The sequence below is a fragment of the Triticum aestivum genome, chromosome 5B (assembly GCF_018294505.1).
Source record: "Triticum aestivum cultivar Chinese Spring chromosome 5B, IWGSC CS RefSeq v2.1, whole genome shotgun sequence".
Classification (NCBI taxonomy): Eukaryota; Viridiplantae; Streptophyta; class Magnoliopsida; order Poales; family Poaceae; genus Triticum; species Triticum aestivum.
This window is the reverse complement of record NC_057807.1, coordinates 56,894,864-56,921,327: the sequence shown is the minus strand read 5'-3', so window position 1 is coordinate 56,921,327 and position 26,464 is coordinate 56,894,864. Positions and strand designations below refer to the sequence as shown.

Below are 26,464 nucleotides of genomic sequence, written 5' to 3'. Positions count from 1 at the left end.
CTAATAAAGTGCGGTTACGACGTTCGGACACACCATTATGCTGTGGTGTTCCAGGTGGCGTGAGTTGCGAAACTACTTCGCATTGTTTCAAATGAAGACCAAACTCATAACTCAAATATTCTCCTCCGCGATCAGATTGTAAAAACTTTATTTTCTTGTTACGATGATTTTCCACTTCACTCTGAAATTCTTTGAACTTTTCAAATGTCTCAGACTTATGTATCATCAAGTAGATATACCCATATCTGCTCAAATCATCTGTGAAGGTCAGAAAATAACGATACCCGCCATGAGCATCAACACTCATCGGACCGCATACATCAGTATGTATTATTTCCAATAAGTTTGTTACTCGCTCCATTGTTCCGGAGAACGGAGTTTTAGTCATATTGCCCATGAGGCATGGTTCACAAGCATCAAGTGATTCATAATCAGGTGAGTCCAAAAGCCCATCAGTATGGAGTTTCTTCATGCGCTTTGCACCAATATGACCTAAACGGTAGTGCCACAAATAAGTTGCACTATCATTATGAACTTTGCATCTTTTGGCTTCAATTTTATGAATATGTGTATCACTACGACCGAGATCCAACAAACCATTTTCATTGGGTGTATGACCATAGAAGGTTTTATTCATGTAAACAGAACAACAATTATTCTCTGACTTAAATGAATATATGTATTGCAATAAACATGATCAAATCATATTCATGCTCAACAAAAATACCAAATAACATTTATTTAGGTTCAACACTGATCCCGAAAGTATAGGGAGTGTGCGATGATGATCATATCAATCTTGGAACTACTTCCAACACACATCGTCACTTCACCCTTAACTAGTTTTTGTTCATTCTGCAACTCCCGTTTCGAGTTACTACTCTTAGTAACTGAACCAGTATCAAATGCCGAGGGGTTGCTATAAACACTAGTAAAGTACATATAAATAACATGTATATCAAATTACCTTTGTTCACTTTGCCATCCTTCTTATCCACCAAGTATCTAGGGTAGTTCCACTTCCAGTGACCATTTCCATTGCAGTAGAAGCACTCAGTCTCAGGCTTAGGTCCAGACTTGGGCTTCTTCACTTGAGCAGCAACTTGCTTGCCGTTCTTCTTGAAGTTCCCCTTCTATCCATGTGCCCTCTTCTTGAAACTAGTGGTCTTGTTAACCATCAACACTTGATGCTCTTTCTTGATTTCTACCTTCGTCGATTTCAGCATCGCGAAGAGCTCGGGAATTAATTTCGTCATCCCTTGCATATTATAGTTCATCACGAAGTTTTAGTAACTTGGAGATACTGACTAGAGAACTTTGTCAATTACTATCTTATCTCGAAGATTAACTCCCACTTGATTCAAGTAATTGTAATACCCAGACAATCTGAGTACATGCTCACTGGTTGAGCTATTCTCCTCCATCTTGTAGGCAAAGTACTATCAAAGGTCGCATACCTCTTCATACGGGCATGAGTATGAAATACCAATTTCAACTCTTGGAACATCTTATATGCTCCATGGCATTCAAAACATTTTTGAAGTCTCAGTTCTAAGCCGTAAAGCATGGTGCACTAAACTATCAAGTAGTCATCATACCGAGATTTTGTTAAAACATTCATAACGTCTGCATCTGCTCCTGCAATAGGTCTATCACCTAGCGGTGCATCAAGAACATAATTCTTCTGTGCAGCAATGAGGAAAATCCTCAGATCACGGACCAAGTCCGCATCATTGCTACTATCATCTTTCAACTTATATTTCTCTAGAAACATATAAAAAATAAACGAGGAGCTACATCGCAAGCTATTGATCTACAACATAGATATGCTAATACTACCAGGACTAAGTTCATGATAAATTAAAGTTCAATTAATCATATTACTTAAGAACTCCCACTTAGATAGACATCCCTTTAGTCATCTAAATGATCACGTGGTCCAAATCAACTAAACCATGTCCGATCATCATGTGAGATGGAGTAGTTTTCAATGGTGAACATCACTATGTTGATCACATCTACTATATGATTCATGCTCGACCTTTCGGTCTCCAATGTTTTGAGGCCATATCTGCATATGCTAGGCTTGTCAAGTTTAACCCGAGTATTCTGCGTGTGCAAAACTGGCTTGCACCCGTTGTATGTGAACGTAGAGCTTATCACACCCGATCATCACGTGGTGTCTCGGCATGACGAACTGTCGCAACAGTGCATACTCAGGGAGAACACTTATACCTTGAAATTTAGTGAGAGATCATCTTATAAAGCTACCGCCAAAGTAAGCAAAATAAAATGTATAAAAGATAAACATCACATGCAATCAACATATGTGACATGATATGGCCATCATCATCTTGTGCTTTTGATCTCCATCTCCAAAGTACTGTCATGATCTCCATTGTTACCGGCATGATACCATGATCTCCATCATCTTGATCTTTTATCAACGTGTCGTCACATGGTCGTCTCACCAGCTATTGCTTTTGCAACTATTGCTATCGCATAGCGATAAAGTAATGCAATTACATGTCACCTGCTTCTTATGCAATACTAGTAAAACGCCCGTGCGTTGCCACGGGCCTTTGGAAAAAAAATATAAGGTACTACTCACTGAGTTAATATTACCGAGAACAATGTCGTCTAAGCTAACTCACATCTTTTTTCGGCAGTCGGCTAACACACATCATATTATTAAACACAATAATCTTAGAGCACATCCAGCTGGTCCCCTCAAATCTATGGACATGCCCGATCATTGACCGCACGGGAGAGAGAAGGAAAATGGTAACCCAACCCGACCCCTTATATCATCCCCGGTCCAGGCTATCCGCAAACTCTCACACTGACACGAAATATGGGGAGTATATGAGGCTCATAGACGCGCATGGTCGATCCGCCACGTAGGATGTGGCCCACCATGGACTACCTTTTCTTTCTTTCTCCCAGTAGCAGCAATATCATAATCTCTGCCGCTTGCTCCCTTCTTCTAGTTTCAGCAAGAAAAAATTATTCAGTAAACAGAAATTGAAAATCTTTTGGGAAGTAGGTTGGCTCGGTGTGAAGCAATGGTTTTAGGTAACTGTCTCTGGTTCAAACTTTGCCAATGGGTGTGTATCGTCAACCATATTTCTACCTTCCAATAAGCACGAAAGATAATTATTCCAAAACTACCTACGTGAACATCATTGTCTGCATATATCGATAAATAAAGATAAATTCCTATAACTACTAGCTTGTTCCTGCAGGATAAAAAAAAGGTTTTTTCGCTATTTTACCTTGGCAGACATCAAGGCATTCAGTGATAACACCATTCTTAAATATGCCTCCACCAAAGTAATCATAGCATGCCATGTTGGTAAAACATGAACAATTCTTATTTATCTGCATTCTCATAGTTTTGTTGTTCGAGATTTAAATACACAAATTTGATGACAAAGCATATTGGAGAGCAGGAAACAACTATATGTTTCTGAAGTTAGAAAAAAATTAGTGCTTAAATGGCATATAGGCTTCAGGTCAGATCATTTCTTTATAAAATTGTCCTGTCATGCTCACGCAATAGGATGCATTTAATCCTAGGCATTTAAGTAACCAAATTACTGTGAATAATCTGTGGACACATATTTATCTATTCTATGCCAACTTCTTTGGATTCCTAACTTGTATAGCTGAATCAAACTCACTGAATCAAGCGGATGCTATGAGCTGCAAGGCTAAAGAGAATATGTTACAACTATTCATACTACAGTCAAAAAAAATGCACACATGATAAATTTTGACATTCGCCGGTGAGGAAAGGACATCAAAAGCTGCTACTATATACTGGTTTAAGTGGACGGAACAAAAATCACAAATCTATACCAAAATAATTTGTATATAGCCATAAACAAAATCCATTGCAAGAAGATGCTACGTACATACCTTGACCTACAGCAGCAGCAGCAGCCAAACACCAACAGAGAGCACACTAAGCAGCGTGTGGCGAGGGGAAGTGGCACCACTTGACCACCATACAACACTCATCATCAGGTCAATGTCCACACTACCCAAGCCTCAAACTCTAGGTTCATCTCTTTTGTCAATCTGTTGAGTTGAATTGATGCTCTTGGTTAGTGAGAGACACGATCCATGGAGGTAGATTGGGTACAGGGGTTAGAACTTGGTCTTGAACTTGGTGTCTGGATGATGTGGGCGCAGCCGGGGCGTAAACCATCAACAACCATATTCCTTGTGCTGAAAACATAGTCATTTATCCTTGTAAATACAATCATAATAAACCTGCTATAATGTCAGTCACTAGCTGTCTCAATTCCCCTAACTCGAGGTTGCAACTTGCAACTTCAAGAATCATTCTAATAAAATCATACCGTGAGTGTTTTGCCATCAGGGGCGATGTCCCTGTCATGGAAGCACCACCTGTCAACTCCAAGCTTCTTCATGAACTTGAATTGAGATATCACCGAAACAGAAATCGAAGCATAATTAAGTTGTTGATTCCAGCCATGGACCTAAGACACAAGATCAGGTAATTCCCATACTTCTTCTCTTAGCCATGGCCAGGGAATTTGTGCCATCATCCCAAGGCCAGTTCTTTGTAGGTGCACCAAAAGGATCTCCTCCAGTACCCCGAAACATATGCCAGAATGCCACACTGAACTGCAACCTAACCTGTAGCACAAAACAAATATATAATCCTAGTGCAGCACATAATGTACAAGTAAATTAAAAGGATAATCCTAGTGAGAAAATGAATCAACCCTGTGTAAAATTTAATATATATCATGCATGAACATATCAAAGGAATATAAGAAATGTAGGTGGAGAATATGTACAGGACACCGTTCATAACATGGAATTAACTAAGAAATTTCTAGCCAGTCTTACAATCCTTGTTTCTTGAGTTTGCCTAGATCATGTAGGTGAGAAAGAGCATCAACTGTAGTGAGCAAATGTCAACCCTTTGTCTCAGTAGAATGGTTTGTGATTTAGGAATATGTGGCCTGGGTAAGGAAAGTTAAGATTTGCAAGGAAAGATTAGTACAGGGATGGATCGGGCTGGGTGGGGCTCTCATGATCATCCATTTGCGTATGCTAGAAAAAAATCAGAGGAAAATCGGTGGGCTTTTCTTTCTTTGGAAAAAAAAATCAGACGGGAGGTGGGCTAGCATTGAGAAAATCGGTGGAGGGGCTAGAAATTGAATTTGAGTTTCAGTACTATTAAGTACTTTCTCAACAGTACTAAATGCTCCTTTACTCGGTGGCCAAACGCATGCCATTGTTCTGCAGTATGCAGGTGTGTTATCAAGTAATCATAACTTGAGCGTCTAAAATAAAGCATGAAAATTACAAAACACACCTTGCCCATTTTGTTGTGTAATAGGAACAACATCCAATTCCAATACTGATGGTAAATGAGACGGGAGGAGAAGTGTCTGCTCAAGTAAAATCATTTACATCGACCTTCACCATAGAATTAATATGAATTAGTATGTAATCATCAACATCAAAAGCAGTATTTCCTATGGACTGAGACAATTCTCAGATGTGTCCATAAAAGGGCTACTAAGCAGGAACCGAAATCATGATTATCTTACCAAAATTCTGCACTTCTGATGGGCTTGAACATGAGATCTCCGCAGTGTGGCAAATAACATCTAAACTACCAGTATCTGCATGATGCCAAGACGAGAAAGGTAGCGTCACCTCCACCGTGTCTCTGACATTCATGATCTGCCCCGCTGTTGTATCAATGGCCGTGGCAACTGAATATTTGTATCAACGACATGCTTTCATGCTCTGCTCGGCTGCTGCGTCAATGATGTAGTTGGAGTCCCTTCTTTGCTTCTCGAGGCATAGACCATGGACGCCCTCCTGGGAGCGACTTCCAGTAGAACAGACACCTAACGCATGGCCGACGGCAACACCCTCCAGTGCGCGACATCATTTCTTCATCCTACTACGGCAGTCGTCCTTCGAGTTTCAAACTTAGTCCAAAAACTTTGAATCATAGGAATTATCATTTTCGGAAATACACTACACAATGAAACGAGTACACATGTGGCAGCTGGAATGTTTTTGACAGAAATAATGTTGTAGCTAAAAGCATTTCTAGCAACCTAAAGGAACAACCACTTCTGCTGATTTTACAGACACATACTTATCAAGATTATTGTATGAACAACCCCTAAACTATGTGTGTGTAGTTTCAGAATTTTAATATCACTTGACACCAAAGATGGCTATGATCAGAAGGATAGGAAGACATGCATACTTAGTGTTTATTCCCCATTAGTTTGTGATAAATGAAAGGTGTTAACCAAGCATAATGTGCACAGGAACTGTCCTGGTAATTCATTTCCAATAAAGCCAGGTGATTTTTCAGCAAAAAGAATGGCATGTGATCCCATGATACAGTTATTTTTTTTAAAAAAAAATGCGAAAACCATGATACAGTTATTAGATATATCTAGTGTCGATCGGTCCTACTGTGGCCTTAAGAGAATAAGTAGACATGCAGCCAGAAACATATATATAGGTAGATATTATAAGGTCCAGGTTCTGTCCAGAACAATCGTCTCTAGCAAGTCACCAAATCAAAATATATCCATTTGTACAATTGTACTGAGTTTGAACATGCTTAAATACATAGAAATTAGAAAGTAAATAGCAGATTGTATTGACCGAAACTGATCTTCCTGGAGAGGATTATATTAGCAGCAACTGGTTAATTCTAACAAAATATGTTTCATCTATTTACTTAAATAGTGGTTCACTTATTCACCTTCAATGTTTTGGCGTGATGGTGTTGATTCCCTTTCCGCCCTGCTTGTAATCTCATCAGGGCTTGAAATTTCCAATTTGTTGATGCTTGAAGGGCAACCATCTTCTATGTTCAACACGGACACCCTGCCATTACATACAAGTTAATTGGCAGATTCTTGCTAATGGTCAACGTCTAACAATCAAACTATGAAATGCATCGCGGTTAATTCTCACTACAACTAATAATTCATATATTTCAGTGAATTTTACATTAATCAAATAATCAAACTAATTAATTACCATCATATGTCTGAAGAGCAGTTGGTTGTGGTGCCTTGGACCTCTGGACCCGAGGCATGCGAGGTTGCAGTTGCCCTTCGGCCACCAATCATCGGGTACGGACTCAAGCATGCCCTAATGGCCGCCTCCGCCTCCTGGAATGTAACAGCATCAAACAGGGCATAGCATCAACTAACGGGACTGAAATAAGCAAGAAAATTAACTGCTGAAGATCAGTCGATGATGAGGGGAAGATTTGTTTGGGTGGGTACTCACGAATCCGCCGCCATTGGATCTGCCAGTGCCCTTGTCTGTGATGACGACGACCTCGAGGATCTCGCCGCGCTCGAAGTGACGACGACGTCGAGGTTGCCCACTATGAACATGTGCAAAACGAACACGTGAATCACAAAAAGAACATGGAGCAACATCATCGCAAAAAATCTCGCATGACTAAATCCCGATTCGCTCACCTGTTTTTGGCCTGCAAAATAAACGCAACAGTAAACAGAGGTGAAAATAATCCCCGCGCACGGAGCAACTGGATGTCGCCTCGGGAGCCCCTGTAACAGTGTGACGTGGTCCATGTTTCCACCAGAGCCACCTCAAATCGACCCCAACCGCAAGGGGCCTGACGTTGCCACTGGGACCTCACGCCATCCGGGAGGTCGACGTCGTGTGGTCTCCATTGGATCGGACCGAGAGGAGGAGTGGAGAGGGCCGGATCCAGCAGCAAGGACCGGATCAACACCATGGCGGCTGCAGCCACCTCTCATGGACGCCATAGAGCGAATCCCCGCCGTGGAGGCAAAGCTTTGCGGGGCTGGCAGTGAGGAGTGGCGAGGAGAGGAGTGGTCAACGGACCTGAGGCAGTGCGTGACAGCGGCGACCTAGAGGCGGCGGTGTGGCACAACGACGACCTCGAGGCGGCGGCTCCTCTCGTTCCTCAGCGAAGGCGGCTCATCTCGGATCTCGGATCTCGGTGGCTGCTTGTCTCGGGGCTGGGGCGGTCTCAAGAGATCTTAGGAAACAGATCGAGGGAGCCTCGTTGGCTGGTTTTTTTGTTACATGCGGAGGAGATACGAAAGAAAACCAGACAAAGTGGGAGGAGGACGAAAAAAAACCGGTGTTAGTGGGACGAAAAAAACCCGGAACGGAGACTACCAACTGAGACATTAGTAGTAGAGATAAAGAGACAACCATAAGGCTCCTGCCAGTTGCCGATAACTTTAACAAAACATGATCATCTCATACATCAATTTATATCTCATCATGTCTTGACCATATCACATCACAACATGCCCTGCAAAAATAAGTTAGACGTCCTCTACTTTGTTGTCGCAAGTTTTACGTGGCTGCTACGGGCTGAGCAAGAACTGTTCTTACTTACGCATCAAAACCACAACGATTTTTTGTCAAGTATGTGTTGTTTTAACCTTCAACAAGGGCCGGGCATAGCCACACTCGATTCAACTAAAGTTGGAGAAATTGACACCCGCCAGCCACCTGTGTGTAATAGGTAGAACCAGTCTCGTGTAAGCGTACGCGTAATGTCGGTCCGGGCCGCTTCATCCAACAATACCGCCGAATCAAAGAATGACATGTTGGTAAGCAGTATGACTATTATCGCCCATAACTCATTTGTGTTCTACTCATGCATATAACATCTATGCATAAACCTGGCTCGGATGCCACTGTTGGAGAATGCAGTAATTTCAAAAAAAATCCTAAGATCACGCACGATCTATGTGATGCATCGCAACGAGCGGGGAGAGTGTGTCCACGTACCCTCGTAGACCGAAAGCGGGAGCGTTTTATCAACGCAGTTGATGTAGTCGTACGTCTTCACGATCCGACCGATTCAAGTACCGAACACACGGCACCTCCGAGTTCAGCACACGTTCAACTCGATGACGTCCCTCGTACTCTTGATCCAGTTGAGGCCGAGGGAGACTTCCATCGGCACAACTGTGTGGTGACGGTGATGATGAAGTTACTGGCGCAGGGCGTTGCCTAAGCACTACGACGATATGACCGATGTGTGTAACTGTGGAGGGGGGAACCGCACACGGCTAAGAAATCAACTTGTGTGTGTATGGGTGCCCCCTGGCCACGTATATAAAGGATGGAGTGTTGGGGAACGTAGTAATTTCAAAAAAATTCCTACGCACACGCAAGATCATGGTGATGGCATAGTAACAAGAGGGGAGAGTGTTGTCCACGTACCCTCGTAGACCGTAAGCGGAAGCGTTAGCACAACGCGGTTGATGTAGTCGTACGTCTTCACGATTCGACTGATCCAAGCACCGAACGTACGGCACCTCCGAGTTCAGCACACGTTCAGCTCGATGACGATCCCCGGGCTCCGATCCAGCAAAGCTTCGGGGATGAGTTCCGTCAGCACGACGGCGTGGTGACGATGATGATGTTCTACCGGCGCAGGGCTTCGCCTAAACTCCACGAAGATATGACCGAGGCGGAATATGGTGGAGGGGGGCACCGCACACGGCTAAGGAACGATCCGTAGATCAACTTGTGTTGTTGTGCCTAGAGGTGCCCCCCTGCCCCCGTATATAAAGGAGCAAGGGGGAGGGGGCGGCCGGCCAAGGGAGGGCGCGCCAGGGAGGAGTCCTACTCCCACCGGGAGTAGGACTCCCTCCTTTCCTAGTCCAACTAGGAGATCTTCCATGTAGTAGGAGTAGGAGAGAAGGAAAGGGAAGAGAGAAGGAGAAGGAAGGAAGGGTGCGCCCCCCCTCCCTAGTCCAATTCGGACTAGTCCAAGGGGAGGGGTGCGTCCACTCTTTTGGCCCTTTCTCTCCTTTCCCGTATGGCCCAAAGAGGCCCAATACGAATTCCCGTAACTCTCCGGTACTCCCAAAAATACCCGAATCACTCGGAATCTTTCCGAACTCCGAATATAGTCGTCCAATATATCGATCTTTATGTCTCGACCATTTCGAGACTCCTTGTCATGTCCCCGATCTCATCCGGGACTCCGAACTCCTTCGGTACATCAAAACTCATAAACTCATAATAAAACTGTCATCGTAACATTAAGCGTGCGGACCCTACGGGTTCGAGAACTATGTAGACATGACCTAGAACTATTATCGGTCAATAACCAATAGCGGAACCTGGATGCCCATATTGGCTCCTACATATTCTACGAAGATCTTTATCGGTCAAACCGCATAACAACATACGTTGTTCCCTTTGTCATCGGTATGTTACTTGCCCGAGATTCGATCGTCGGTATCCAATACCTAGTTCAATCTCGTTACCGGCAAGACTCTTTACTCGTTCTGTAATGCATCATTCTGTAACTAACTCATTAGCTACATTGCTTGCAAGGCTTATAGTGGTGTGCATTACCGAGAGGGCCCAGAGATACCTCTCCGACAATCGGAGTGACAAAACCTAATCTCGAAATACGCCAACCCAACATGTCCCTTTGGAGACACCTGTAGTACTCCTTTATAATCACCCAGTTACGTTGTGACGTTTGGTAGCACCCAAAGTATTCCTCCGGTAAACGGGAGTTGCATAATTCTCATAGTTACATGAACATGTATAAGTCATGAAGAAAGCAATAGTAATATACTAAACGATCAAGTGCTAAGCTAACCGAATGGGCCAAGTCAATCACATCATTCTCCTAATGATGTGATCCCATTAATCAAACGACAACACTTTTGTCCATGGTTAGGAAACATAACCATCTTTGATAAACGAGCTAGTCAGGTAGAGGCATACTAGTGACACTATGTTTGTCTATGTATTGACACATGTATTATGTTTCCGGTTAATACAATTCTAGCATGAATAATAAACATCTATCATGATATAAGGAAATAAATAATAACTTTATTATTGCCTCTAGGGCATATTTCCTTCAGTCTCCCACTTGCACTAGAGTCAATAATCTAGTTCACATCATCATGTGATTTAACACGAATATTCACATCTGTATGTGGTTAATACCCATAGTTCACATCGTCATGTGATCAACACCCAAAAGAGTTTACTAGAGTCAATAATCTAGTTCACATCGCTATGTGATTAACACCCAAAGAGTATTAAGGTATGATCATGTTTTGCTCGTGAGAGAAGTTTAGTCAACGGGTCTGTCATATTACAGAGTCGTATGTATTTTGCAAATATTCTATGTCTACAATGCTTTGCACGGAGCTACTCTTGCTAATTGCTCCCACTTTCAATATGTATCCAGATTGAGACTTAGAGTCATATGGATCGGTGTAAAAGCTTGCATCGATGTAACTCTTTACGACGAACTCTTTTATCACCTCCATAATCGAGAAACATATCCTTATTCTACTAAGGATAATTTTGACCAATGTCCAGTGATCTACTCCTAGATCACTATTGTACTCCCTTGCCAAACCAGGGTAGAGTATACAATAGGTCTGGTCCATAGCATGGCATACTTTTATAGAACCTATGACTGATGCATAGGGAATGACTTTCATTCTCTTTCTATTTTTTGTCGTGGTCGGGTCTTGAGTCTTACTCAATTTCACACCTTTGCAACACAGGCAAGAATTCTTTCTTTGACTGTTCCATTTTGAACTATTTCAAAATCTTGACAAGGTATGTACTTATTGAAAAAACTTATCAAGCGTCTTGATTTATCTCAATAGATCTTCATGCTCAATATGTAAGCAGCTTCACCGAGGTCTTTCTTTGAAAAACTCCTTTCAAACACTCCTTTATGCTTTGCAGAATAATTCTACATTATTTCCGATCAACAATATGTCATTCACATATACTTATCAGAAATGTTGTAGTGCTCCCACTCACTTTCTTGTAAATACAGGCCTTTCCAAAAGTCTGTATAAAACCATATGCTTTGATCAACTCATCAAAGCATATATTCCAACTCCGAGATGCTTGCACCAGTCCATTGATGGATTGCTGGAGCTTGCACACTTTGTTAGCATCTTTAGGATTGACAAAAACTTTCTGGTTGCATCATATACAACGCTTCTTTAATAAATCCATTAAGGAATGCAGTTTTGACATCCATTTGCTAGATTTCATAAAATGTGGCAATTGCTAACATGATTCAGACAGACTTAAGCTTCGATACAAGTGAGAAAATCTCATCGTATTCAATACCTTAAACTTGTTGAAAACCTTTCGCAACAAGTCGAGCTTAGTAGATAGTAACACTACTATTAGTGTCCGTCTTCCTCTTGAAGATCCATTTATTTAACATGGCTTGCTGATCATCGAGCAAGTCAATCAAAGTCAATAATTTGTTCTCATACATGGATCATATCTTAGATTTTATGGCCTCAAGCCATTTCATGGAATCTGGGCTCATCATCGCTTCCTCATAGTTCGTAGGTTCATCATGGTCTAGTAACATGACTTCTAGAACATGATTACCGTACCACTCTGGTGCGGATCTTACTCTGGAAGACCTACGAGGTTTGGTAGCAACTTGATCTGAAGTTTCATGATCATCATCATTAACTTCCTCACTAATTGGTGTAGGAATCACTGCAACTGATTTCTGTGATGAACAACTTTCCAATTTGGGTGAAGGTATAATTACCTCATCAAGTTCTACTTTCCTCCCACTCACTTCTTTCGAGAGAAACTCCTTCTCTAGAAAGGATCCATCTTATCAACGAATAACTTGCCTTCGGATCTGTGATAGAAGGTGTACCCAATAGTTTCCTTTGGGTATTATATGAAGACGCATTTCTCCGATTTGGGTTCAAGCTTATCAGGTGAAAACTTTTTCACCTTAGCATCGCAGCCCCAAACGACAACTTTGGTTTCTCGCCAAACCACAGTTCATAAGGCGTCGTCTCAAAGGATTTTGATGGTGCCCTATTTAAAGTGAATGCAGCTGTCTTTAATGCATAACCCCAAAACGATAGTGGTAAACCGGTAAGAGACATCATAGATTGCACTATATCCAATAAAGTACTGTTATGACGTTCGGACACACCATTAAGCTGTGGTGTTCCAGGTGGCATGAATTTGTGAAACTATTCCACATTGTTTTAATTGAAGACCAAACTCGTAACTCAAATATTTGTCTCCGTGATCAAATTGCAGAAACTTTATTTTCTTGTTACGATAATTCTCCACTTCACTCTGAAATTCTTTGAACTTTTCAAATGTTTCAGACTTGTGCTTCATTAAGTAGATATACTCATATCTGCTCAATTCATCTTGTGAAGGTCAGAAAATAACGATACCCGCCACGAGCATCAACACTCATTGGACCATATACATCGGTATGTATTATTTCCATCAAGTCAGTAGCTCGTTCTATTGTTCCGGAGAACGGAGTTTTAGTCATGTCGCCCAAAAGGCACGGTTCGCAAGCATCAAATGATTCAAAACCAAGTGATTCCGAAAATCCATCTTTATGGAGTTTCTTCATGCACTTTACACCGATATGACCCAAACGGCAGTGCCACAAATAAGTTGCACTATCATTATTAACTTTGCATCTTTTGGCATCAATATTATGAATATGTGTATCACTATGATCGAGATCCAACAAACTATTTTCATCGGGTGTATGACCATTTGAAGGTTTTATTCATGTAAATAGAATAACAATTTATTCTTTGTCTTAGATGAATAATCGTCTCGCAATAAACATGATCTAATCATATTTATGCTCAACGCAAACACCAAATAACAATTATTTAGGTTCAACACTAATCTCGAAAATATAGGGAGTGTACGATGATGATCATATCAATTTTGGAACCACTTCCAACACACATCGTTATTTCACCCTAAACTAGTCTCTGTTTATTCTGTAACTCCTGTTTTGAGTTACTAATCTTAGCAACCGAACAAGTATCAAATACTCAGGGGCTACAATAAACACTAGTAAAGTACACATCAATAACATGTATATCAAATATACCTTTGTTCACTTTGCCATCCTTCTTATCCGCCAAATACTTGGGGCAGTTCCGCTTCGAGTGACCAGTTCCTTTGCAGTAGAAGCACTCAGTCTCAGGCTTAGGTCCAGACTTGGGCTTCTTCACTTGAGCAGCAACTTTCTTGCCGTTCTTATTGAAGTTCCCCTTCTTCCCTTTGCCCTTTTCTTGAAACTAGTGGTCTTGTTAACTATCAACACTTGATGTTTTTCTTGATTTCTACCTTCGTCGATTTCAGCATCACGAAGAGCTTGGGAATTACTTTCGTCATCCCTTGCATATTATAGTTCATCACGAAGTTCTACTAACTTGGTGATGGTGACTAGAGAATTCTGTCAATCACTATCTTATCTGGAAGATTAACTCCAACTTGATTCATGCGATTGAAGTACCCTGACAATCTGAACACATGCTCACTAGTTGAGCGATTCTCCTCCATCTTTTAGCTATAGAACTTGTTGGAGACTTCATATCTCTCAACTCGGGTATTTGCTTGAAATATTAACTTCAATTCCTGGAACATCTCATATGGTCCATGACGTTCAAAACATCTTTGAAGTCCCGATTCTAAGCCGTTAAGCATGGTGCACTAAACTATCAAGTAGTCATCATATTGAGCTAGCCTAACGTTCATAACGTCTGCGTCTGCTCCTGCAATAGGTCTGTCACCTAGCGGTGCATCAAGGACATAATTCTTCTGTGCAGCAATGAGGATAAACCTCAGATCACGGATCCAATCCGCATCATTGCTACTAACATTTTTCAACATAATTTTTCTCTAGGAACATATATTAAAACATAGGGAAGCAAAAACATAGGGAAGCAACAACGCGAGCCATTGATCTACAACATAATTTGCAAAATACTACCAGGACTAAATTCATGATAAATTAAAGTTCAATTAATCATATTACTTAAGAACTCCCACTTAGACAGACATCTCTCTAGTCATCTAAGTGATCACGTGATCCAAATCAACTAAACCATGTCCGATCATCACGTGAGATGGAGTAGTTTTCAATGGTGAACATCACTATGTTGATCATATCTACTATATGATTCACGTTCGACCTTTCGGTCTCCGTGTTCCGAGGCCATATTTGTATATGCTAGGCTCTTCAAGTTTAACCTGAGTATTCCGCGTGTGCAACTGTTTTGCACCCGTTGTATTTGAACGTAGAGCCTATCACACCTGATCATCACGTGGTGTCTCAGCACGAAGAACTTACGCAACGGTTCATACTCAGGGAGAACACTTCTTGATAATTAGTGAGAGATCATCTTAAAATGCTACCGTTAAACAAAACAGAATAAGATGTATAACAGATAAACATCATATGCAATCAAAATATGTGACATGATATGGCCATGATCATCTTGCGCCTTTGATCTCCATCTCCAAAGTACTGTCATGATCTCTATCGTCACCGGCATGACACCATGATCTTCATCATCTTGATCTATATCAATGTGTCGTCACATGGTCGTCTCGCCAACTATTGCTCTTGCAACTATTGCTATCGTATAGCGATAATGTAAAGCAATTATTTGGCACTTGCATCTTATGCAACAAAGAGACAACCATAGGGCTTCTGCCAGTTGCCGATAACTTCAACAAAACATGATCATCTCATACAATAAATATAGCATCACGTCTTGACCATATCACATCACAACATGCCCTGCAAAAACAAGTTAGACGTCATCTACTTTGTTGTTGCAAGTTTTACGTGGCTGCTATGGGCTTAGCAAGAACCGTTCTTACCTACACATCAAAACCACAACGATAGTTTGTCAAGTTGGTGCTGTTTTAACCTTCGCAAGGACCGGGCGTAGCCACACTCGGTTCAACTAAAGTTGGAGAAACTGACACCCGCCAGCCACCTGTGTGCAAAGCACATCGGTAGAACCAGTCTCGCGTAAGCATACGCGTAATGTCGGTCCGGACCGCTTCATCCAACAATACCGCCGAACCAAAGTATGACATGCTGGTAAGCAGTATGACTTGTATCGCCCACAAATCACTTGTGTTCTACTCGTGCATATAACATCAACGCATAAAACCTAGGCTCGGATGCCACTGTTGGGGAACGTAGTAATTTCAAAAAAATTCCTACGCACACGCAAGATCATGGTGATGGCATAGCAACGAGAGGGGAGAGTGTTGTCCACATACCCTCGTAGACCGTAAGCGGAAGCGTTAGCACAACGCGGTTGATGTAGTCGTACGTCTTCACGATCCGACCGATCCAAGCACCGAACGTACGGCACCTCCGAGTTCAGCACACGTTCAGCTCGATGACGATCCCCGGGCTCCGATCCAGCAAAGCTTCGGGGATGAGTTCCGTCAGCACGACGGCGTGGTGACGATGATGATGTTCTACCGGCGCAGGGCTTCGCCTAAACTCCGGGACGATATGACCAGGCGGAATATGGTGGAGGGGGGCACCGCACACGGCTAAGGAACGATCCGTAGATCAACTTGTGTCGTTGTGCCTAGAGGTGCCCCCTGCCCCCGTATATAAAGGAGCAAGGGGGAGGGGGCGGCCGGCCAAGGGAGGGCGCGCCAGGGAGGAGTCCTACTCCCACCGGGAGTAGGACTCCCTCCTTTCCTAGTCCAACTAGGAGATCTTCCATGTAGTAGGAGTAGGAGAGAAGGAAAGGGAAGAGAGAAGGAGAAGGAAGGAAGGGTGCGCCCCCCTCCCTAGTCCAATTCGGACTAGTCCAAGGGGAGGGGTGCGGCCACTCTTTTGGCCCTTTCTCTCCTTTCCCGTATGGCCCAAAGAGGCCCAATACGAATTTCCGTAACTCTCCGGTACTCCCAAAAATACCCGAATCACTCGGAACCTTGCCGAACTCCGAATATAGTCGTCCAATATATCGATCTTTACGTCTCAACCATTTCGAGACTCCTCGTCATGTACCCGATCTCATCCGAGACTCCGAACTCCTTCGGTACATCAAAACTCATAAACTCATAATAAAACCGTCATCGTAACGTTAAGCGTGCGGACCCTACGGGTTCGAGAACTATGTAGACATGACCTAGAACTATTTTCGGTCAATAACCAATAGCGGAACCTGGATGCCCATATTGGCTCCTACATATTCTACGAAGATCTTTATCGGTCAAACCTTATAACAACATACGTTGTTCCCTTTGTCATCGGTATGTTACTTGCCCGAGATTCGATCGTCGGTATCCAATACCTAGTTCAATCTCGTTAGCGGCAAGACTCTTTACTCGTTCTGTAATGCATCATTCCGTAACTAACTCATTAGCTACATTGCTTGCAAGGCTTATAGTGATGTGCATTACCGAGAGGGCCCAGAGATACCTCTCCGACAATCGGAGTGACAAAACCTAATCTCGAAATACGCCAACCCAACATGTACCTTTGGAGACACCTGTAGTACTCCTTTATAATCACCCAGTTACGTTGTGACGTTTGGTAGCACCCAAAGTGTTCCTCCGGTAAACAGGAGTTGCATAATTCTCATAGTTACATGAACATGTATAAGTCATGAAGAAAGCAATAGCAATATACTAAATGATCAAGTGCTAAGCTAACGGAATGGGTCAAGTCAATCACATCATTCTCCTAATGATGTGATCCCGTTAATCAAAAGACAACTCTTTTGTCCATGGTTAGGAAACGTAACCATCTTTGATAAACGAGCTAGTCAAGTAGAGGCATACTAGTGACACTATGTTTGTCTATGTATTCACACATGTATTATGTTTCCGGTTAATACAATTCTAGGATGAATAATAAACATCTATCATGATATAAGGAAATAAATAATAACTTTATTATTGCCTCTAGGGCATATTTCCTTCATGGAGGGAGGAGGAAGCCAGCCCTCATAGGGCGCGCCCAAACTGTGGAGTCCTACTAGGACTCCCTAGTCCTAGTAGCATTCCACCTCCCACATGAAATAGGAAAAGGGGAAGGGAGAAGGAGAAGGAAGGAAAAGGGCGCCCCCTTTCCCTAGTCCAATTCGGACCAGTCCATGGGGAAGGGGCGCAGCCACCCTTGAGACCTTTCTATCCTTTCCCGTATGGCCCATTAAGGCCCAATACGAATTCCCGTAACTCTCCGGTACTCCGAAAAATATACAATCACTCGGAACCTTTCCGATGTCCAAATATAGCCTTCCAATATATCGATCTTTACGTCTCAACCATTTCGAGACTCGTCGTCATGTCCATGATCTCATTCGGGACTCCGAATGATCTTCGGTCATAAAATCACATAACTCTTTAATACAAATCGTCATCAAACGTTAAGCGTGCGGACCCTATGGGTTCGAGAACTATGTAGACATGACCGAGACACATCTCGAGTCAATAACCAATAGCAGAACCTGGATGCTCATATTGGCTCCCACATATTCTATGAAGATCCTTCTCAATCAAACCGCATAACAACATATGTTGTTCCCTTTGTCATCGGTATATACCTTGCCCGAGATTCGATCGTCAGTATGTCAATGCCTAGTTCAATCTCGTTACTGGCAAGTCTCTTTACTCGTTCCGTAATACATCATCCCGCAACTAACTCATTAGTCACATTGCTCGTTGGGGAACGTAGTAATTTCAAAAAAAAAAATCCTACGCACATGCAAGATCATAGTGATGCATAGCAACCAGAGGGGAGAGTGTGTCCACGTACCCTCGTAGACCGAAAGCGGAAGCGTTAGCACAACGCGGTTGATGTAGTCGTACGTCTTCACGGTCCGACCGATCAAGTACCAAACGCACGGCACCTCCGAGTCCAGCACATGTTCAGCCCGATGATGTCCCTCGAACTCCGATCCAGCCGAGTGTTGAGGGAGAGTTTCGTCAGCACGACGGCGTGGTGAAGATGATGATGTTCTACCGACGCAGGGTTCGCCTAAGCACCGCTACAGTATTATCGAGGTGGACTATGGTCGAGGGGGGCACCGCACACGGCTAAAAGATCAAACGATCAATTGTTGTCTCTCTATGGTGCCCCCTGCCCCCATATATAAAGGAGCAAGGGAGGGAGGTGCGGCCGGCCAAGGGGGGCACGCCAGGTGGAGTCCTACTCCCACCGGGAGTAGGACTCCCTCCCTTTCCTAGTTGGATTAGCACTAGGGGGAATAGGAGGGAGAGAGGAAGGAAGGGGGGGCGCCGCCCCCCTCTCCTTGTCCTATTCGGACTAGGGGGGAGGGGCACGCGGCCAGCCCTGGCTGCCTCTCCTCTTCTCCGCAAAGGCCCACTAAGGCCCATTAACCCCTGGGGGGTTCTGGTAACCCCTCCAGTACTCCGGTAAAATCCCGATTTCACCCGGAACACTTCCGATATCCAAACATAAGCTTCCAATATATCAATCTTCATGTCTCGACCATTTCGAGACTCCTCGTCATGTCCTTGATCACATCCGGGACTCCGAACAACCTTTGGTACATCAAAACATATAAACTCATAATATAACTATCATCGAAACGGTAAGCGTGCGGACCCTACGGGTTCGAGAACTATGTGGACATGACCGAGACACGTCTCCGGTCAATAACCAATAGCAGAACCTGGATGCTCATATTGGCTCCCACATATTCTACGAAGATCTTTATCTATCAGACCGCATAACAACATACGTTGTTCCCTTTGTCATCGGTATGTTACTTGCCCGAGATTCGATCGTCGGTATCTCAATACCTAGTTCAATCTTGTTACCGGCAAGTCTCATTACTCGTTCTATAATACATCATCCCGCAACTAACTCATTAGTTGCAATGCTTGCAAGGCTTAAGTGATGTGCATTACCCGAGAGGGTCCAGAGATACCTCTCCGACAATCAGAGTGACAAATCCTAATCTTGAAATACGCCAACCCAACAAGTACCTTTGGAGACACCTGTAGAGCACCTTTATAATCACCCAGTTACGTTGTGACGTTTGGTAGCACACAAACTGTTCCTCCGATAAACGGGAGTTGCATAATCTCATAGTCATAGGAACATGTATAAGTCATGAAGAAAGCAATAGCAACATAGTAAACGATCGTGTGCTGAGCTAACGAAATGGGTCATGTCAATCACATCATTCTCCTAATGATGTGATCCCGTTAATCAAATGACAACTCATGTCTATGGCTAGGAAACATAACCATCTTTGATCAACGAGCTAGTCAAGTAGAGGCATACTAGTGACACTCTATTTGTCTATGTATTCACACATGTATTATGTTTCCGGTTAATACAATTCTTGCATGAATAATAAACATTTATCATGATATAAGGAAATAAATAATAACTTTATTATTGCCTCTAGGGCATATTTCCTTCAGTCTCCCACTTGCACTAGAGTCAGTAATCTAGATTACATAGTAATGATCCTAACACCCACGGAGTCTTGGTGCTGAACATGTTTTGCTCGTGGAAGAGACTTAGTCAATGGGTCTGCAACATTCAAATCCATATGTATCTTGCAAATTTCTATGTCTCCCACCTGGACTAGATCCCGGATGGAATTGAAGCGTCTCTTGATGTGCTTGGTTCTCTTGTGAAATCTGGATTCCTTCGCTAAGGCAATTGCACCAGTATTGTCACAAAAGATTTTCATTGGACCCGATGCACTAGGTATGACACCTAGATCGGATATGAACTCCTTCATCCAGACTCCTTCATTTGCTGCTTCCGAAGCAGCTATGTACTCAACTTCACTGGTAGATCCAGCCACAATGCTTTGTTTAGAACTGCACCAACTGACAGCTCCACCTTTCATTGTAAACACGTATCCGGTTTGCGATTTAGAATCGTCCGGATCAGTGTCAAATCTTGCATCAACGTAACCATTTACGATGAGCTCTTTGTCACCTCCATAAACGAGAAACATATCTGAGGGAGTCCTTGATTAGGGGGTGTCCGGATGGCCGGACTATGACCTTTGCCCGGACTCCCGGACTATTAAGATACAAGATTGAAGACTTCGTCCCGTGTCCAGATAGGACTTTTCCTTGGCGTGGAAGGCAAGCTTGGCGATACGATATGTAGATCTCCTTCCACTGTAACCGACTCTGTGTAACCTTAGCCCTCTCCGGTGTCTATATAAACCGGAGAGGTTTAGTCCGTAGGACGGACAACAATCATACCATAGGCTAGCTTCTAGGGTTTAACCTCTCTGATCTCATGGTAGATCAACTCTTGTACTACCCATATCATCAATATTAATCAAGCAGGAGTAGGGTTTTACCTCCATCAAGAGGGCCCGAACCTGGGTAAAAACATCGTGTCCCTTGTCTCCTATTACCATCCGCCTAGACGCACAGTTCGGGACCCCCTACCCGAGATCCGCCGGTTTTGACACCGACATTGGTGCTTTCATTGAGAGTTCCTCTGTGCCGTCACCTTTAGGCTCGATGGCTTCTTCGATCATTAACCACGACGAGGTCCAGGGTGAGACTTTTCTCCCCGAACAGATCTTCGTGTTCGGCGGCTTCGCACTGCGGGCCAATACGCTTGGCCATCTGGAGCAGATTGAAAGCTACGCCCCTGGCCATCAGGTTAGAGTTGGGAGCTTAAACTACACGGCCGGCATCCGCGGGGACTTGATCTATGACGGATTCGAGCCACGACCGAGCGCGCCGCACTGTCACGACGGGCATGATCTAGCTATGCCGCCGGACAGCGCTCAGAGCGCCGCTCAGGTGTCCGCTCTGACCCTTAGCTCGGAGCCGGCCGCGCCAATCGGGAATGAACGGTTGGACGTCGCCCCGGAAGCTGCAATCTCTACGGTGATCGAGCCGAATACCAGCCTAGTCCTTTGTGAGGCCTGTGACTCCAAAGTGTCGGACTCCTTTCTGGACTCTGGATCTTCCACACCCCTTCCGATCGAACCCAATTGGGCTCCGATCATGGAGTTCACCGCCGCGAACGTCTTTCAGCACTCGCCCTTTGATGACATCCTGAATTCACTAAAATCCCTCTCTTTGTCAGGAGAGCCCTGGCCGGACTATGGTCAGCAAGGTTGGGATGCGGACGACCAAGAAATTCAAAACCCACCCACCACCCACTTTGTAGCCACTGTCGACGATTTAACCGACATGCTTGACTTCAACTCCGAAGACATCGACGGTATGGACGCCGATGAAGGAGAAGAACAAGAACTAGCACCTATAGGGCACTGGAAAGCCACCTCATCATATGACATATACATGGTGGACACCCCAAAAGCAGGGAATGGCGATGAAAAAACGAAGGATGACCCCTCCAAGAAGCAACCTAAGCACCGACGTCAGCGGCGTCGCTCTAAATCCCGCCAAAGAAAAAATGGCGAGTCCGGTACTGGAGATAACAACACCCCAGACAGTGCCGAAGATAACCCCCTCCAGCAGGATTCAGCGCAGGAGGACGGAGAAGCCAGCCCTCATGAGAGAGCGGCAGACAGGGAGGTCGAGGACGACAATTACATGCCTCCCTCCGAAGACGAGGCAAGCCTCGACGACGACGAATTTGTCGTGCCAGAGGATCCCGCCGAACAAGAGCGTTTCAAACGCAGGCTTATGGCCACGGCAAGCAGCCTCAAGAAAAAACAGCAGCAGCTTAGAGCTGACCAAGATTTGCTAGCCGACAGATGGACTGAAGTCCTGGCGGCCGAAGAGTATAAACTCGAACGCCCCTCCAAGAGCTACCCAAAGCGCAGGCTGCTACCCCAACTAGAGGAGGAAGCAACTAAACCCACATCACCAGCGTATGATGCGGCCGATCGGCCACCCCGTGGCCGCGACAGAGAGGCTTTTCGGCCCTCAACTCAAGCCGCACCCCGGCGCCGCTCAAAAAATACCAGAGCACGGGGAAACGCACCAGACCTGCGAGACATATTGGAGGATAAGGCAAGGCAAACAAGATCAATCTACGGATCGCGTGGGCGCCCCACGTCACGTGACGGTAACCGTCACGCCGGATATGACAAATACGGCCAGGCCGAACACAACAGACAAAGCTCATCCGAGCTACGTCGCGATATAGCCCAGTACAGGGGCGCCACACACCCACTATGCTTCACAGACGAAGTAATGGATCATCAAATCCCCGAGGTTTTCAAACCCGTAAACATCAAATCATACGATGGCACAATAGATCCTGCGGTATGGATCGAGGATTATCTCCTTCATATCCACATGGCCCGTGGTGATGATCTACACGCCATCAAATACCTCCCGCTCAAGCTTAAAGGACCAGCTCGGCATTGGCTTAACAGCCTGCCAGCAGAGTCAATTAGTTGCTGGGAGGACCTGGAATCCACATTGCTTGACAACTTCCAGGGCACTTATGTGCGAACACCAGATGCCGATGACCTAAGCCACATAATCCACCAGCCAGGAGAATCGGCCAGACAATTCTGGACGCGGTTCCTAACCAAGAAAAATAAAATAGTCGACTGTCCGGACGCAGAGGCTCTTGCAGCCTTCAGGCACAACATCCGAGACGAATGGCTTGCCCGGCACCTAGGACAGGAAAAGCCGAAATCTATGGCAGCCCTCACGACACTCATGACCCGCTTTTGCGCGGGAGAAGATAGCTGGCTAGCTCGTAGCAATAACATAACCAAGAGCCCTGGTAACTCAGATACCAAGGACAACAATGGCAGGTCACGTCGTAACAAGCACAAGCGCCGCATCAACGGCGATAATACTGAGGATACGGCAGTTAATGCCGGATTCAGAGGCTCTAAACCCGGTCAGCGGAAGAAGCCATTCAAAAGAAATCCTCCGGGCCCATCCAGTTTAGACCGGATACTCGATCGCTCGTGCCAGATACACGGCACCCCCGAACAACCAGCCAATCACACCAACAGGGATTGTTGGGTGTTCAAGCAGGCAGGCAAGTTAAGTGCCGAAAACAGAGACAAGGGGCCGTATAGCGATGACGAGGAGGAGCCCCGGCCGCCGAACAACAGAGGACAGAAGGGCTTCCCCCCACAAGTGCGGACGGTGAACATGATATACGCAACCCATATCCCCAAAAGGGAGCGGAAGCATGCTCTCAAGGACGTCTATGCGTTGGAGCCAGTCGCCCCAAAGTTCAACCCATGGTCCTCCTGCCCGATCACTTTTGATCGAAGGGACCACCCCACTAGCATTCGTCACGGCGGATTCGCCGCATTGGTCCTAGACCCAATCATTGACGGATTTCACCTCACTAGAGTCCTCATGGACGGCGGCAGCAGCCTGAACCTGCTTTATCAGGATACAGTGCGAAAAATGGGTATAGATCCCTCAAGGATTAAACCCACAAAGACAACCTTTAAAGGCGTCATACCAGGTGTAGAAGCCAGCTGTACAGGCTCAGTTACACTCGAAGTGGTCTTCGGATCCCCGGATAATTTCCGAAGCGAAGAGTTAATCTTCGACATAGTCCCATTCCGCAGTGGCTATCACGCCCTGCTCGGACGAACCGCATTCGCAAAATTTAATGCGGTGCCGCACTACGCATATCTCAAGCTCAAGATGCCAGGCCCTCGCGGAGTCATTACGGTCAATGGAAACACCGAACGCTCTCTCCGAACAGAGGAGCACATGGCGGCCCTGGTGGTGGAAGTACAAAGTAGCCTCTCAAGGCAATTCTCCAATCCAGCTGTTAAACGTCCGGACAACGTCAAGCGTGCCTGAAGTAACCTACAACAAAACCGGCTGGCATGTTTTGAGCAAGCATAGCAGTGCGGCCCCAACCCCAGCCCTTGCAAGATGGAAATAGCAGTACCACGCGTACATAACTATGCTCTGGAAATACCATGGGCATAGGGGGAGGGGCACAACCATGGCACGCCCAGAATGCGGCTCAACCGCACTAGGGGCTCCCGATTTCGCCGTTTCTTTTTTTATATACTTTCAGGACCCAACTATTCGGAAGGCCTGTGCGGCAATACACTCGTCGAATGCACGATGCAACAGCCAGGGAGACAACAAGCCACGTCAAATGTCCAGGTGGTCTCTATAACGAGCTAAATACCTATTTTACTTAAAGTCTCGCAGCTTGCCCCTGGAGGGGGACATGTCAAATAATCCCATCTCTTGCTTATCGCACTATTTCTATCGTTCTGCTTTCATAGCAGCCCTTTTTAATAAACAATACATAGCTCTTGCCTGTTATTGTATTCATTTATTTTTATATAAATATGTTCAGTCATGACATTATGCAACCGTACACTTTGGTACGGCCAATACACCAGGGGCTTAAGTACCCCATAATACGGTGTGAGAAGACCGAACACTCTCATGAGTGCGGCACCCCGAACTTATAGCACTATATGCATCGGCTCCGAATCATGTCTTGGGTCAATAGTTGGGTTTGCCCGGCTCCCATGTTTTGGTACCTTACGTTCCGCAATGTCGGCTAAGGTAGCGCTGGGAGAACTACTACGATTGTGCCCTAGTTGATCTGGGTTAACACCTCAGTAGAGAAAGCTAAAACTGACCATCATGATAGGGCGAGAGACCGGTCGCTGTTCGAGAGGTTTTTCGAGTCCTTAAAGACTTATGCCGCTTAGAGCGAGGAGCTGGATTTATCCGGCCTAGGCGTGGATAGCGCCCCGAACTCGGTCTTCCGAATACTAGGGGCTTCGCCGAAATTTAAAATTATAGAATTCTATGGCTAAGTGAGAGTGATAAAGCATTATAAGTCCGACGGCCTTGTTCGTTGTGCTGAGCGCCTCCCTAGATGGACCCAAGAATGGGAACAAGAGCGCTCAGGTTTATCCCGAACACCCCAGCACTCGTGGCATGGGGGTAGAAGCCGACGACTTGCATCTCTCAGATTTAATAAACGGCCGCACAGAAGGTAATATTTTAAATTCAAAAAGCGTTGCTTAGCGCATATGAACAAGTTTTCAGCGCACAGGATAAACACGAGCGAGTTTACTCAAAAATTACATCCCCGGTACATTCATTCGCTACAAGACGGGCACCCTTCAGGACGCCCTCATAATACATCTCGGGCCTGCGATGCTCCTTCCCCTCCGGTGGCCCATCCTTCACCAGCTTCTCAGCATCCAGCTTGCCCCAGTGCACTTTAGCACGGGCAAAAGCCCTACGGGCGCCCTCGATGCACACGGAGCGCTTGATGACTTCAAGCCGTGGACAGGCATCCACCAGCCGCCGCACCAGCCCAAAGTAGCTCAAAGGCATGACCTCCCCAGGCCACAGCCGGCCTATCAGGCCCTTCATGGCCTGTTCGGCTGCCTTATGAAGCTCGACCAGCTGCTTCAGCTGGTCGCTCAAGGGCACCGGGGATTCGGCCTCAGCATACTGGGACCAGAACACCTTCTCCGTCGAGCTTCCTTCCTCGGCCCGGTAGAATGCGGCGGCGTCGGATACACTGCAGGGCAGATCTGCGAATGCTCCTGGAGAGCTCCGGATTCGGGTAAGTAACAGGTAATTTACTTTCACGTGCTTGCTTTGCATAAAGAATGCCTTACCCGCCGCAATCTTTTTCATCGCCTCAATCTCCTGGAGGGCTTTT

General features: G+C 45.0%; 1 protein-coding gene across 7 annotated transcripts; it reads right to left on the bottom strand.

The window, feature by feature from the left end:
* Positions 1 to 2,403: 2,403 nt before the first annotated feature.
* Positions 2,404 to 8,059, bottom strand: LOC123110382 (uncharacterized). Of its 7 annotated transcripts, none has more exons than XR_006453358.1 (9): positions 7,515 to 8,059; positions 7,318 to 7,417; positions 7,063 to 7,196; positions 6,782 to 6,906; positions 5,595 to 6,033; positions 5,357 to 5,460; positions 4,368 to 4,668; positions 3,922 to 4,233; positions 2,407 to 2,986 (listed from the first exon to the last, which is right to left on the bottom strand). XR_006453358.1 is itself a non-coding variant. In XM_044530874.1 (4 exons), exons 1-3 carry the CDS (start codon positions 7,793 to 7,795, stop codon positions 7,065 to 7,067), a joined length of 513 nt encoding a protein of 170 aa, XP_044386809.1. In that variant the 5' UTR covers positions 7,796 to 8,059; the 3' UTR covers positions 6,435 to 6,906; positions 7,063 to 7,064. The 7 variants fall into 7 exon arrangements, 1 of the variants encoding a protein (XP_044386809.1); XR_006453360.1 differs by having other exon boundaries at positions 5,595 to 5,970; XR_006453362.1 differs by having other exon boundaries at positions 5,595 to 5,956.
* Between the last annotated feature and the right edge of the window lie 18,405 nt (positions 8,060 to 26,464).

Excerpts from the sequence above, each read along its gene's own strand:
- LOC123110382 (XM_044530874.1), bottom strand. The coding sequence starts at position 7,795 with ATGGTGTTGATCCGGTCCTTGCTGCTGGATCCGGCCCTCTCCACTCCT. Across the intron at positions 7,418-7,514 it reads ATTTTGCAGGCCAAAAACAG|TGGGCAACCTCGACGTCGTC; the intron begins GTGAGCGAATCG and ends ACATGTTCATAG. Across the intron at positions 7,197-7,317 it reads GATCCAATGGCGGCGGATTC|GAGGCGGAGGCGGCCATTAG; the intron begins GTGAGTACCCAC and ends GTTACATTCCAG.